An 11,967-nucleotide genomic window follows, 5' to 3' on the forward strand; every position below is an offset into this window, starting at 1 on the left:
AGAGCTCTTTTCAAGGGTTTTGGAGTCTCAGACGAGTGGAAGGATAAAAAGATTATTATTGAGTGAGAGAGGTTGAGTAGACAGAAAGAAATGGTGGTGGCGGTCTAGTGATGGAGGGCAAGATGATGATGAAGATTAGAGATTGCAAGCATGTTAGTTTTTAAGGTAAAAATAGAGTTGCCAAGTCAATTGGGGGCTAATTCCAGTTGACAAAGTCTACATTCTCCATATATCAAAAGTGGATTTTGCAAACAGTCCACCTAATCATATCATGTTGTACCATTTTTTAACATTCCTTCCAGTGCTTTTATTAAGCTTTTACACTATTTTTTTTTTGTACTAAGTAGTGGATTTATTATCCATTTTGGGTGCAGGAATGGGCCTTTCATCTACATTACGAAGAATCATAGTTTGTATCTACTTTTGATAACACGAGACATATACTAATTTAGGACCGAGACATCCGAATTGTGGAGCAGGTGTCCAACCGAGGTGGTGGACTATACGTCTATATCTCAAAGTTTCCGTTTTATAGGTTCAAATTTTGAATAGCAGTGGAATGTAGAACCGTAATTTCTAGTAAGTGTCCGTTCTGGACAGTGAGATACCCGAACTATAAGCGACAGTACACAACTAATCAGAAAAAGTTGCCCTTCTAGACAAGAAAACAACATAATTAGGGTTTGGGTGTTTTTTGTTGCAACTAGGGTTGAGATGTTGACCCGCCAATGTCAACCCTAAATGTTAAGAATTCATCTCATTTAGGTTGAAAATGATCAAACAAAGGGGTTTTTTCAGATTCCAAAAGAAATCCTTTTAGAGAGAAAGACGAACAAAGAGATCGAGAGATCGAGAGAGAGAATGGCACTAATCGAAGTGGGTGTTGTTGTTGGATCTAGTGAAGGAGAATTTAGTAATGCTTCTTCGATTATTACTGAAGAAGAAAAAGAAGAGGAAGGAAATGAAGCAAGTTCATCATCAACAACCAGCCTTGTTCACCAACAACAACAACCTCATATGTTGGAGAATTCATGGACTTTCTGGTTCGATAACCCATCTGCCAAATCTAAACAAGTTCCTTGGGGTAGCACTATTCGCCCTATTCATACCTTTTCTACTGTTGAAGAGTTTTGGAGGTACTAACTACTATTATTAATTATTCACTTTTTTCTTTTCTTTATTGAAATTTATCTCTGAAATTTGGGTGATTGATTATAAATCTGATTTGGGGTAATCAAAATGAAATTTTAGTAATCTAATTTGTTACTAGAGTAACCCACAATCTGAAAATTGCATGTTTTCAGCCTTTACAATAATATACATCATCCAAGCAAGTTAACTGCTGGAGCAGACTTTCATTGTTTCAAGAACAAAATTGAACCAAAATGGGAAGACCCAATTTGTGCTAATGGTGGTAAATGGACTATAATTTTTCCAAGAGGAAAATCTGATCAGTCTTGGTTGTATACGGTATGCTTTATTACTTGAAATGCTTCATCTTTTTTCATATCATTATCTAAGATGGGTTCTCAATCTGTTTATCGACGATTTCTTGTAGTTGTTGGCTATGATTGGTGAACAATTTGATAATGGAGATGAAATATGTGGAGCTGTTATCAATGTTAGGAAGCAAGAGAAAATCTCTATATGGACGAAAAATGCTTCAAATGAAACTGCACAGGTATACTTTCTTCTAAAGTTAACGTCTAAATCTGCGTAATCGGTTTTTCAGTTTACCCACTTGAGATGTTTACTTTGTTATTTATAATGGCTTATTTCGCCATGTTTTGTCTTAGAGAGGATCGACTAAATGTGTAAGCACAAAGTTATGTATGTATGTTATATCTTTGCGACTGCCACTTCTCTCCATTTTCTGCCTTGTTATGTGTTCTAAAGGTAATTGCTTTATCAGCTCTTGGTGAGAGCTAAGAACCTATTTGATGAGCACATACCCAAAATTGTTTAATTAAATCTGAATTTGTACTTATATAGACGTACTTGAAGATATGAATGTCTTTGTGATTGGCTTAATCATCTTTCCATTAGTCAGTATTGGCTAGAACTTGTTTTAAACAATATCTAATAAGAGGATTCAACTATTATGAGTACAACTTTCAACAAGGAAAAACTATTATGACTACAAACATTTTTACCGTGAGTTTTAGCCCAAATATCTTACTCAAGGTTCTTGTTTACAGATAAGTATTGGGAAGCAGTGGAAGGAGTTTCTGGATTGCAATGACAGCATAGGTTTTATCGTCCATGTAAGGATATCTTAACTCGGCCAAGTCCTAGCAAACTGTGCTCTGGCTCGGGCTACCCGCTGTCTGAGATAGCTCAGCCAGTTATCCGCGAGAAGCCCAGCTACTTATTGCTCATATCCGTTGTCTGATTTTTATCTTAGTTGGAGATTAATGATATGCTTTTGTTGATAATTTCAGGATGATGCAAAGAAGCTCGATAGATTGGCCAAGAATCGATACACCATTTGAGACGAATATTTGATGAGATGAGTGGTCAGTAAACCACTGTATACCATTACAAATATCCCATAATGCTTAATTCTTGAAGATTGATTTTTGATTTTTTGTTTCGTGTTTGCAGGTTCTAGAAGGACATTTCTTTCGGTAGAAGAACATTTTTTTTCTTTCTTTCGGATTTGATAGAATGAACTATATTTCTACAACTTATCTGTTTTTCTTTTTCTGGCTGAAAGGATTTCTGATGTTGTGAACCTTAAGAAATCATGATTATGATAAAGCCAACTATTATTTCATATATAGCCAGTACATTTAGAGTGTGATATGATCATGAATATTTTTTTTTTTCTTGTATAGTGTTACAACAAATCATTTCTATCGCCTCAAATCAAGTGGTTGAATTTTGCCTACACTGATACAGTATTCAACAACAAAAAGAATGGGTCCGAGCATGGATGGATGCACGATTTCGACTTTGGGGATGCAAAATTATGTACTCAAATAATTTTTTTTTACGAAAAATAGTAGTTAACAAAAAATACTTATATTCATCATTGTTGATGAACCCGAATAAGATTTTCTATTAAAATATTTTTCCATGGTAGATAGTTGACCTTGAAAACTTGATTAGATGAAGAAGTAGCAACCGTGGCTCAAAATTTGGGGGTTCATGTGGAATTTAATTATGAACATTTCGTACAATAAAAAACTGCAAGGTAAGGCCAACTCTATGAACATATATTAGTAGATAAATGAATCCAAATGTATTTTGAAAAAAAAAAATGATATTGTTTTTAGTGAAAGTTTGACATCCTGGCAAACTAAGGCCAACTCTCATACCACTGATCCCAGTACTTTGAACTCCTTTTCGCAAACTGAGGCTAGCCATCAACAAATGATAATGTTTTAACATGATTAGGTATATATAATGTGTATATACATATAGAGACAGAAAAAATTACTACTGCTATCAAGTCTTTTTTTTGGGAGGATCCAGGAGTGCGGCCACACACACTCGCACTCAGATCCGTCCCCGGGTGTAAGCATGAGTAACTATATTATACATCAATTTTAGGATTATGCTAAGAGTAGAAAAAAAACAGAATCGACTTAATTTGTGACATGGTGACTTATGTAAAAGAACGATCCAAATCATAGTGAAACTCTGATCTTTTTCTTTTTTAGTGAAAGTTAGACATCAAGTCATAAATTAAGTCAACATCTTTTGTTCACTTATTGTTACAACAAATCGAGCGGGCTGCTTCTTGTTGTGGGGTATTTTGTCCATCTTCTGTATTAAACTATCTATAAACCATAAGGATGAATAATATACATCAACCGACCTTAGCTCAGTTGGTAGAGCGGAAGACTGTAGTTTGAAGCAGATAAATCTTTAGGTCGCTGGTTCGAATCCGGCAGGTCGGATTGTTTTTTCCTGTTTTTTATTAATCTTTTCATCTAGAGTTATGAATGTACTTTTTTGTATTCACCATGAATTGAAAGTTATGTGTTTTTCCTAATTCATGGTATCGAAATATTTTTAACACAAATTTTAACATCGATTTTTAATTTATCGTCCGAAAGGAAAATACTTGGTACATTCGGAAACGTAGAAAAGTAGGAAACCTAAATTCATTCTACGAATACTAGTACTAGTCAGGTTCTAGAATTTTATTCATTCAGTTGTATCTGACCAATATAATGAATCAAATCCACTATTGTGGTGACTATTAATAAATCTATTGTTGATTATTCCGTGGATGTAAGTCGAGATTACGGGAGAAGGTATTCAACTAAGTTATGTTAAATTATCGTTTCGACTATTTCAATTCATCTCTCCGATTATCATATAATCGTAAATTTAACACTAAGCATCCTTCTCCCTACTGTTTTGGTGGATGGATGTAGTCTATTATTATTCTTCATTGTTCCTGAGTGCAAGACCCTCTTGATTTGACAATTTCTTTAAGGATCACAATGATCAGTCAAACAACTTATTTGTTTCAGTTAAAATCTACCTGTGTGAATTTGAGAATATAATACCTCCACAAACATGTGTATGTTGTTCAGGATGACAACTCTTGAATACCTCAACTATCAACACCATTCGTATTACGGAGTTTCTTAAGATCTTCATGATTTTCTTTGCACAAGCGGTAGTCGGCTTCTAGATCCACTTTCCCAATTTAAGAAAGTTTATAATCTCATCAAGTAAGAGGAGCAATAACAACAACAACATATCTCCGTTGCGCCCCCCTTTAATTATTCTGCACTTGCTGTCAAGTTGACATCTTCTCAGTCATGGACTTCGTCTGCTTCTTCATGGGGAAGAACATGGTCACACCTTTGACAAGTGCGACTCTAATACCGTCTATGATCATTGAAAAAAGACTAGTCGCCCTATTGAGCGGTGTTTTATTCTCCATGGTTCCCTTGACCGCAACCAACGTAACAAATTGTATTTAGTTTGCCATTTTAATTCTATCATCTTGAGTTCATCTACGACTTCGATTATGTCTCTCAAAGATTATGAAGAGATTATGTCGCTTATTTATGGGACTTGGAATTGGCAGTTTCTCCATCAAACTCGAACTCGGAACTAGTCGGATGCAGTAGAGAATTTCCTTGTTGAAATAGGATAAAAAAAATCCGTCCCCAAACCGTGCTTGCATTTTTCAATGACACTGTATACCAATTGGTAGCGCGTTTATTTTTGGTACAAAATGTCACGGGTTCAAATCCTCCAAAATGAAGACCCAGACTGGAGTTTTGTGAAAAAAGCCCCTAAATCGTAAAATACTTGCATAAATAGCTATATCAAATATGAATTGTCTTTTCACGATTGTCAAGAGATCACTAAATTCTTCAACAACAAAAAGAAAAAATGAGATCATTAAATAATCCCATTTCGAGTCAAGAGATAGATAAATAGGCACATCCCATTGCACAGATCCTTCTTCAAGTGCTTTTGCTTCCTATCACACCGACCCCTCTTGTTATGTTCAAATTTCAGATGGGAATACCTTGTTAGCTCATTTTCACTTTATTTACATTATTAATAAATCACATCCCAAATTTTCAGTTTCAATCACTTGATTTTTGTGAGCCAATTGAGTAAGCCATTTGATTGCTCTGTCATTTTTAATATCTCTTGTTGTGTTTTTCAGTCAGCGTTGACGAACTAGCTGACAGGTAAAGGCTTTTGAAATGCTTGCGTCAAAATTCTTTAACATTTCCTATAAATAAGTCGTGGGACGTTTGACATTGTCATCTTGGTTATCATAGTTAGGTCGGTTATGTTTTCTTTTGAAGTGTTTTATGTTTATTTTATATAATTCAGATAACTGTACTATTTGCCTTCAACAAAACAAATCTAAGGTACCACTTAATAATAATTTTTCAGTTATTACTTTTCTTTCCGATTAGTACATGCTAATATTTAGGGACCTTTTCTCCTTCCACCTATATCAAATAAACATTATTTTTACACTTTAGTTGATGATTTATCTCGTTACACTTAGAACTTCTTAGTACACTTCAAATCTGAAACCTGTGTTTTTCTTGTGAAGAGTCAAGAGTGTGAAACCCTAATGTTCATTGTTCCTATATTCTTAATTATTCCAATTGAATTCTCTTTGTTCTTAATTATTCTAATCTTAATGGAATGTTGACAAAATAGGCTATCTAAGCTTTCGGTAGTGACCAAAGCTTAAGTGGGAAGCTAGTATAACTCATAAACTAGGAGATCATTTGCAAAATAAAGAAAGAAGAAATCCTTAACTTCTTTGATTTGGTATATTTGTTAACTATCAACATCAACTTCACCATTTGATAAGTAGTTTCGAATTTCTATAAGTTAGGAAGAATGTACATTCTTTGCGTAACCATTGTATGCACTAAATACTATTGTAAATTACGCCAGAATATATTTTTATCTAAAGATAAGTGAATATTCTTTAGAAATACACATCACTTTAACCTCAGTACGATATCAATTGGAAATGTCATTAACTATGTACCACTCTCCTGAATATATGTTGAAATGAAAAGACCAACAAATAAACCTAATATAGGTTATGGGTTGTTTGCTATGACATGACATTAGTCTAACTTTGGACTTTTACTTGGGGTAGTAATTTTTATTTCTCTTGGTTATATATTTCTTTGTACTTCGTGAGTATTTTTTATGCAATCTCGTCTTCATCTAGGTAAGAAAAACATTACCCTAAGACATGATTAATCCAAAAGTTCACAACTTTAACTAAATGACACGAAAAACGACCAATCTCCAAAAGTTTAGAGATATTTAGGCTGCATTTTTTTGGGACGTATCATTTTGTGAGAAGCACATAATGAACATAGTTTGGGGCTCTCAACAAAAAAAAAACATAGTTTGGGGGATATCTAAGGCCAACTTACAAGGAATATATTGGACTCTTCCTTTTTCTTCCTTTGCCATAAAATAGACTCATGGGCTCAAGAAATAGGTAATGGAGAGTAACATATCACACGGATGATGGATGTCGTCTTCAATTCATTAAAGCATTCATGTAAATAAAGATCATAAAAACGAGCTTTTTCACATTCGAAGAAGAAGAGAGTTTTCTTGTAGTATTTAGAAGGCGAAGATAGAGCAATGCGAAATGTAGTGACGAAAGTAGATGCGTTCAAAATAAAAAAATTGGTTATAGAAAATGACCCAGAATATTCATTAAGAAAAAGAAAAACAAATTTTACAACCAATAACTCATTTAGATCGTGAAAAGGATCAGTATTTTAATTGTATACATTAAAAGAACAATTAGTCCCTAATAAGTAATAACCTAGCAAACTGGGCATTACGTGATGTTCATTTCAGTAATCACTAGTAATTGACTAAAGATATATGATTAGTCTAAATCTAACTTATTTGGATTTGAGCCGCCTAAATCTATCTTATTTTGATAAATTCACCACAATAGTCCTTTTTGGTTATCCTAAGCTACTATTCTCCTGTGTCGCAGGTGAGGAGATGAGTATGAAGACTCAACCGAGTCTGTGTGTGAAGTGAAGATCGAGAAGGAGAGAGAGGGATGAACCGAACAGGATGAGTGAAGAAGAGATATCAAAATGATTTCTATATCTTCATTTAGGCTGTTATACATGTATATATAGGTTAGTGAATGATAAGATATTAATAAGATACAATCTAAAGTAATCTTAACAACTAGAGTTTGTTAGTTGACTAAGTAAATGAGGGTGTTGGTGAGTGTTGACACACCCAAGTGGTCGGGTGTGTTTGTGTATACATGTGTATACGTTAATACTCCCCCTCAAGTTGGAGCAGAGATCGAAGTGATGCCCAACTTGCGAATGATCTTCTGAAACTGATCCGCACCCAAAGGCTTTGTAAATATGTCGGCTAGTTGCTCAGTCGTTGGAGTGAATCGTGGTGCAATTAAGTTGTTCTTTATCTTCTCCCGAACAAGATGGCAGTCAATTTCAATGTGCTTCGTTCGTTCGTGAAATACTGGATTATCGGCAATGTGGAGCGCAGCACGGTTGTCGCAGTAGACAGACATAGGGTCAGAGTGATCAACACCTAGATCTTGGAGTAAGAATTTTAACCATTGAAGTTCGCAAGAAAGAGAAGCCATTGCCCTATATTCGGCCTCAGCAGACGATCGAGCGATTGTCGATTGCTTTTTAGATTTCCAGGATAGCGGGCTATTACCAAGCATTGTTAGATGGCCCGTGGTTGATTTTCGAGTGGAGGGACATCCGTCCCAATCGGAGTCACAATAACCAGACACATGAAGTGAACTCGTCGAGGATAAGAAAATACCATGACCAAAAGACCCTTTAAGGTATCGTAGAACCCTATGTGCAGCATCAAGGTGTGACGTGTGAGGGTTTTGCATGAACTGACTTAACGTGTTAACCGCATACATGATGTCTGGTCTAGTGACCGTAAGATAGATGAGACGACCAATTAGACGTCGATAAACGGTAGGATCAGTAAGAGGAGAACCTTCGTCCGGACGAAGGCGAAGTTTCTGTTCCATCGAAAATGAAGATGGCCGAGAAGCAGTGAGACCGGAATCTTCAAGAATGTCAAGTGTGTAACGACGTTGACATAAAAAAATTCCTTTGGAAGATCTGGACACCTCAATCCCGAGAAAATATTGTAAATCACCCAGATCTTTTAAGGAAAAAGTGTGATCCAAAAAGGATTTTAGATCAGAAATTGCAGATTCATTAGATCCAGTGATGATGATATCATCAACATAAACCAAAACATAGATAGAAATGGATTTGTTTTTGAAAGTGAAAAGAGAATAATCGGCCATGGACTGGGTGAATCCCTTTTGTAATAAGACCGAAGAAAACTTGGCAAACCATTGACGAGAGGCTTGCTTGAGACCATAAAGAGATTTGTTTAATTTGCAAACACGAGTCTCCCCCTGACTTGAAAATCCAGGCGGAAGTTTCATAAATACCTCTTCCTCAAGATCCCCTTGAAGAAAAGCGTTGTTGACATCAAGTTGATGGAGAGACCATCCTCGAATTGCTGCGATTGGCAAAAGTGCTCGGACCGAGACAAGTTTAGCTACCGGGGCAAATGTGTCATTATAGTCAAGGCCTTCGACCTGAGTATAGCCTTTGGCAACCAAACGGGCTTTGTACCGTTCAATCGAACCATCAGATCGATGTTTGATTTTATAGACCCATTTGCAGCCAATAGGTTTCTTACCCGGAGGAAGGGGTACCAAGGACCAGGTATTATTAGATTCCAATGCAGAAATTTCCTTTGCCATAGCGTCACGCCAGTGAGGAGATGTCATGGCTTGAGAATAAGATCTTGGTTCGATGTTTGAGATTACCGAAGTAAGAAAAGCTCTATGTTGTGAAGAGATTGAGTCTACATTTATAATATTAGGTAAAGGGTGATCAACCTCGGGAGTAGGAGATTGGATGGCAGTACAAATATAATCCTTTAAATGGATCGGTGGTCGACGAGTCCGAGTAGAACGGACTGTTGTATCTGCTGGACCGGGAGTGACGTCTTGATGTGAGGTGCCTCCAGAATCGTGAGGTTCATTATTAACGTCAGTATCCAAGATAGGTTCGGTGGTGGGGGTGCCCACAGAATCCGAACTAAAAGATGGGTGATGTTCTCCCGAGGTGCCTGTATGGACCAACGGGTTAGTGGAGGGGTCCATTATATTGCCCGACTGATGTAAGAGGGATTTAGAAGTAGAATTGAATTGGAAAGAACCGTCGTCCGAAATTTGAATAAATGGACGGACAGGAATCCGGTCGGGAGAAGGACTGCCGACGGTAGACATGGGGAATCGGTCCTCATAAAAAATAACGTCACGAGATATAAAAAATTTGCGTGATTGGATAGAAAATACTTTGTATCCCTTTTGACCATGAGGGTAGCCCAAAAAAATACCCGGAATCGAACGTGGATCAAGTTTAGTTTTAGGTGAGGGATGACGGGCGAAGCATAAACAACCAAAAACCCGAAGATGGGAAATGGTTGGAGGAGAACCGAGGAGCTTCTCGTGTGGGGATAACCCATCGAGAAGAGGTGTAGGTAATTTGTTAATTATATAGACGGCCGTAAGTATACATTCGGCCCAAAAATCAAGTGGAAGATTTGCTTGTAAACGTAGTGAGCGGGCAACTTCCAAAATATGGCGATGTTTCCTTTCGACAACCCCATTTTGTTGGAGGGTGTAAGGACACGATCGTTGATGAATAATACCATTTTCGTGAAGCCAAGTTTGGATGTCACGATTTAAGAATTCAGTTCCATTGTCGGAACGGATTGTTTGTATTTGAGGAAAGGGGATGTCTCCTTGACCCGATTTAAGTGTATTGATAGAAGAACCAAATTGAGTTTTAATAAAACTTAAAAAATTCATAAGATAATTTTTAGTATCTGATTTAGAGGAAAGAAAAAATACCCAAGTACATCGAGAAAAATCATCGACGATGGTAAGAAAAAAACGACTTCCGGAAAGAGAAGGGAGAGAAAAAGGACCCCATAGGTCAACATGAATAAGTTCAAATGGTTTGGAAGAAGTAGACGTACTAACGGGAAATGGTAATCTAGTTTGCTTTGATAATGGACAAACATTGCAAGAATTTTTATTCAATGAATTAAACGGAATACACGGAATTTTATTCACTAAATACTTGAAACGGGAGAAACTCGGATGTCCTAGGCGACAATGCCATAAATCCGAAATATTATTGCAATTAAATAACGAAGAAAACAAAATTCTAGGTTCCGTGTGAAGAAAATATAAGCCGTCCCTTTGATCACCATGTCCAATCTTCTTTCCCGTTATTCGGTCCTGAAAGATACACGAAGAAGAATTGAAAATCACTTCACAATCAAGTGATTTAGATACTTCGGAAACGGAGATTAAATGAAATTTAAAACATGGAATATGTAATACATGTTGTAAAGAGAGAGAGCTTGAAAAAGATACCGAACCAATGTGAGATACACGAACTCGACTATCGTCGGGTAATCGGACAAAGAAATTAGGCGGAGCTAGATAATAAATAGAAAACAAAGATAAGTCCGAACATATATGTCGGGAAGCACCCGAGTCTATAACCCAGGGGGTGTGGTTAGAATAATTACCTGTAAGGTTCACATGCGGGTCGGTAGTGGAAGGACCAGGAGAAGATGTTGAAGGTTGGACCGGTGGGGTGCCTACAGAGGACCGTGACTGCTGGGACAGTAAGTTGCATAAGTTCACATATTGCTCGTGGGACATAGAAGTGGCTAGGGGCGCCTCCTTGTTGGCTGGAACCGAGTGGACAGCAGCAGCAGTATGGTGTTGTCGAGGACGAGGTGGGTATCCATGGATCTTATAGCAAGTAGTGATTAGATGACCATGCATACGACAGTTTTCACAAAATGGACGTGGACGTTTAGTACGTGGTTTCTCAATGTTGTCACCTTTGTCCGATCGATTAAAATGTCCATGAGTCGATTGATGAACCGCAAGGGCAGCACCTTCTGGAGTAATAACATTGTCATTCATAATGTTTTGTTGCACCTCTTCCTGCTTGACCAAGCTATGTATACGTAATATAGATGGAAACGGGTCCATAAGCAAGATTTGGCTTCGAATGGAGGAGAAACGATCGTGTAAACCTTGGAGAAATTCCATGGCACGATCTTGATTCAAGCGATCCATCATGGTTTTGCCATGACCACACATACATGGTTCAAAAACAATGAGTGACTGGAGTTCATCCTGAAGAGACTTCAAACGTGTGAAATATGCGGAAACGTCGGATCCATCTTGTCTTAAAGATGTAATAGCACGCTTGAGTTGAAAAATCTTCGGGGCATTGGTTTGATAAAACCGTTCATGTAAGTTTTGCCATATTTCTGCAGCGTTGTCATCGTAAAGAATCGATTGACGGATGTCCGGTTCTACGGAGTTCAATAGCCAACTCGTAACAAGGTCGTTAC

At 37.0% G+C, this 11,967-nt stretch overlaps 1 protein-coding gene and 1 non-coding gene across 2 annotated transcripts; both read left to right on the top strand.

The window, feature by feature from the left end:
* Positions 1–374: 374 nt before the first annotated feature.
* LOC147542080 (eukaryotic translation initiation factor 4E-1-like) lies at positions 375–2,776 on the top strand. Its single transcript, XM_086633122.1, has 6 exons — positions 375–1,136; positions 1,305–1,470; positions 1,559–1,681; positions 2,199–2,264; positions 2,442–2,516; positions 2,605–2,776. Exons 1-5 carry the CDS (start codon positions 862–864, stop codon positions 2,490–2,492), a joined length of 681 nt encoding a protein of 226 aa, XP_086489248.1. The 5' UTR covers positions 375–861; the 3' UTR covers positions 2,493–2,516; positions 2,605–2,776.
* A 1,042-nt stretch (positions 2,777–3,818) lies between these two features.
* TRNAY-GUA (transfer RNA tyrosine (anticodon GUA)) lies at positions 3,819–3,905 on the top strand. Its single transcript is given in 2 exon segments — positions 3,819–3,855; positions 3,870–3,905. It is a non-coding gene; the product is annotated as a tRNA-Tyr (tRNA).
* The last annotated feature ends 8,062 nt before the right edge of the window (positions 3,906–11,967 follow it).

This window comes from Eschscholzia californica, unplaced genomic scaffold (assembly GCF_041429995.1).
Source record: "Eschscholzia californica isolate CP2 unplaced genomic scaffold, dmEscCali1.0.p SCAF_4, whole genome shotgun sequence".
Lineage (NCBI taxonomy): Eukaryota > Viridiplantae > Streptophyta > Magnoliopsida > Ranunculales > Papaveraceae > Eschscholzia > Eschscholzia californica.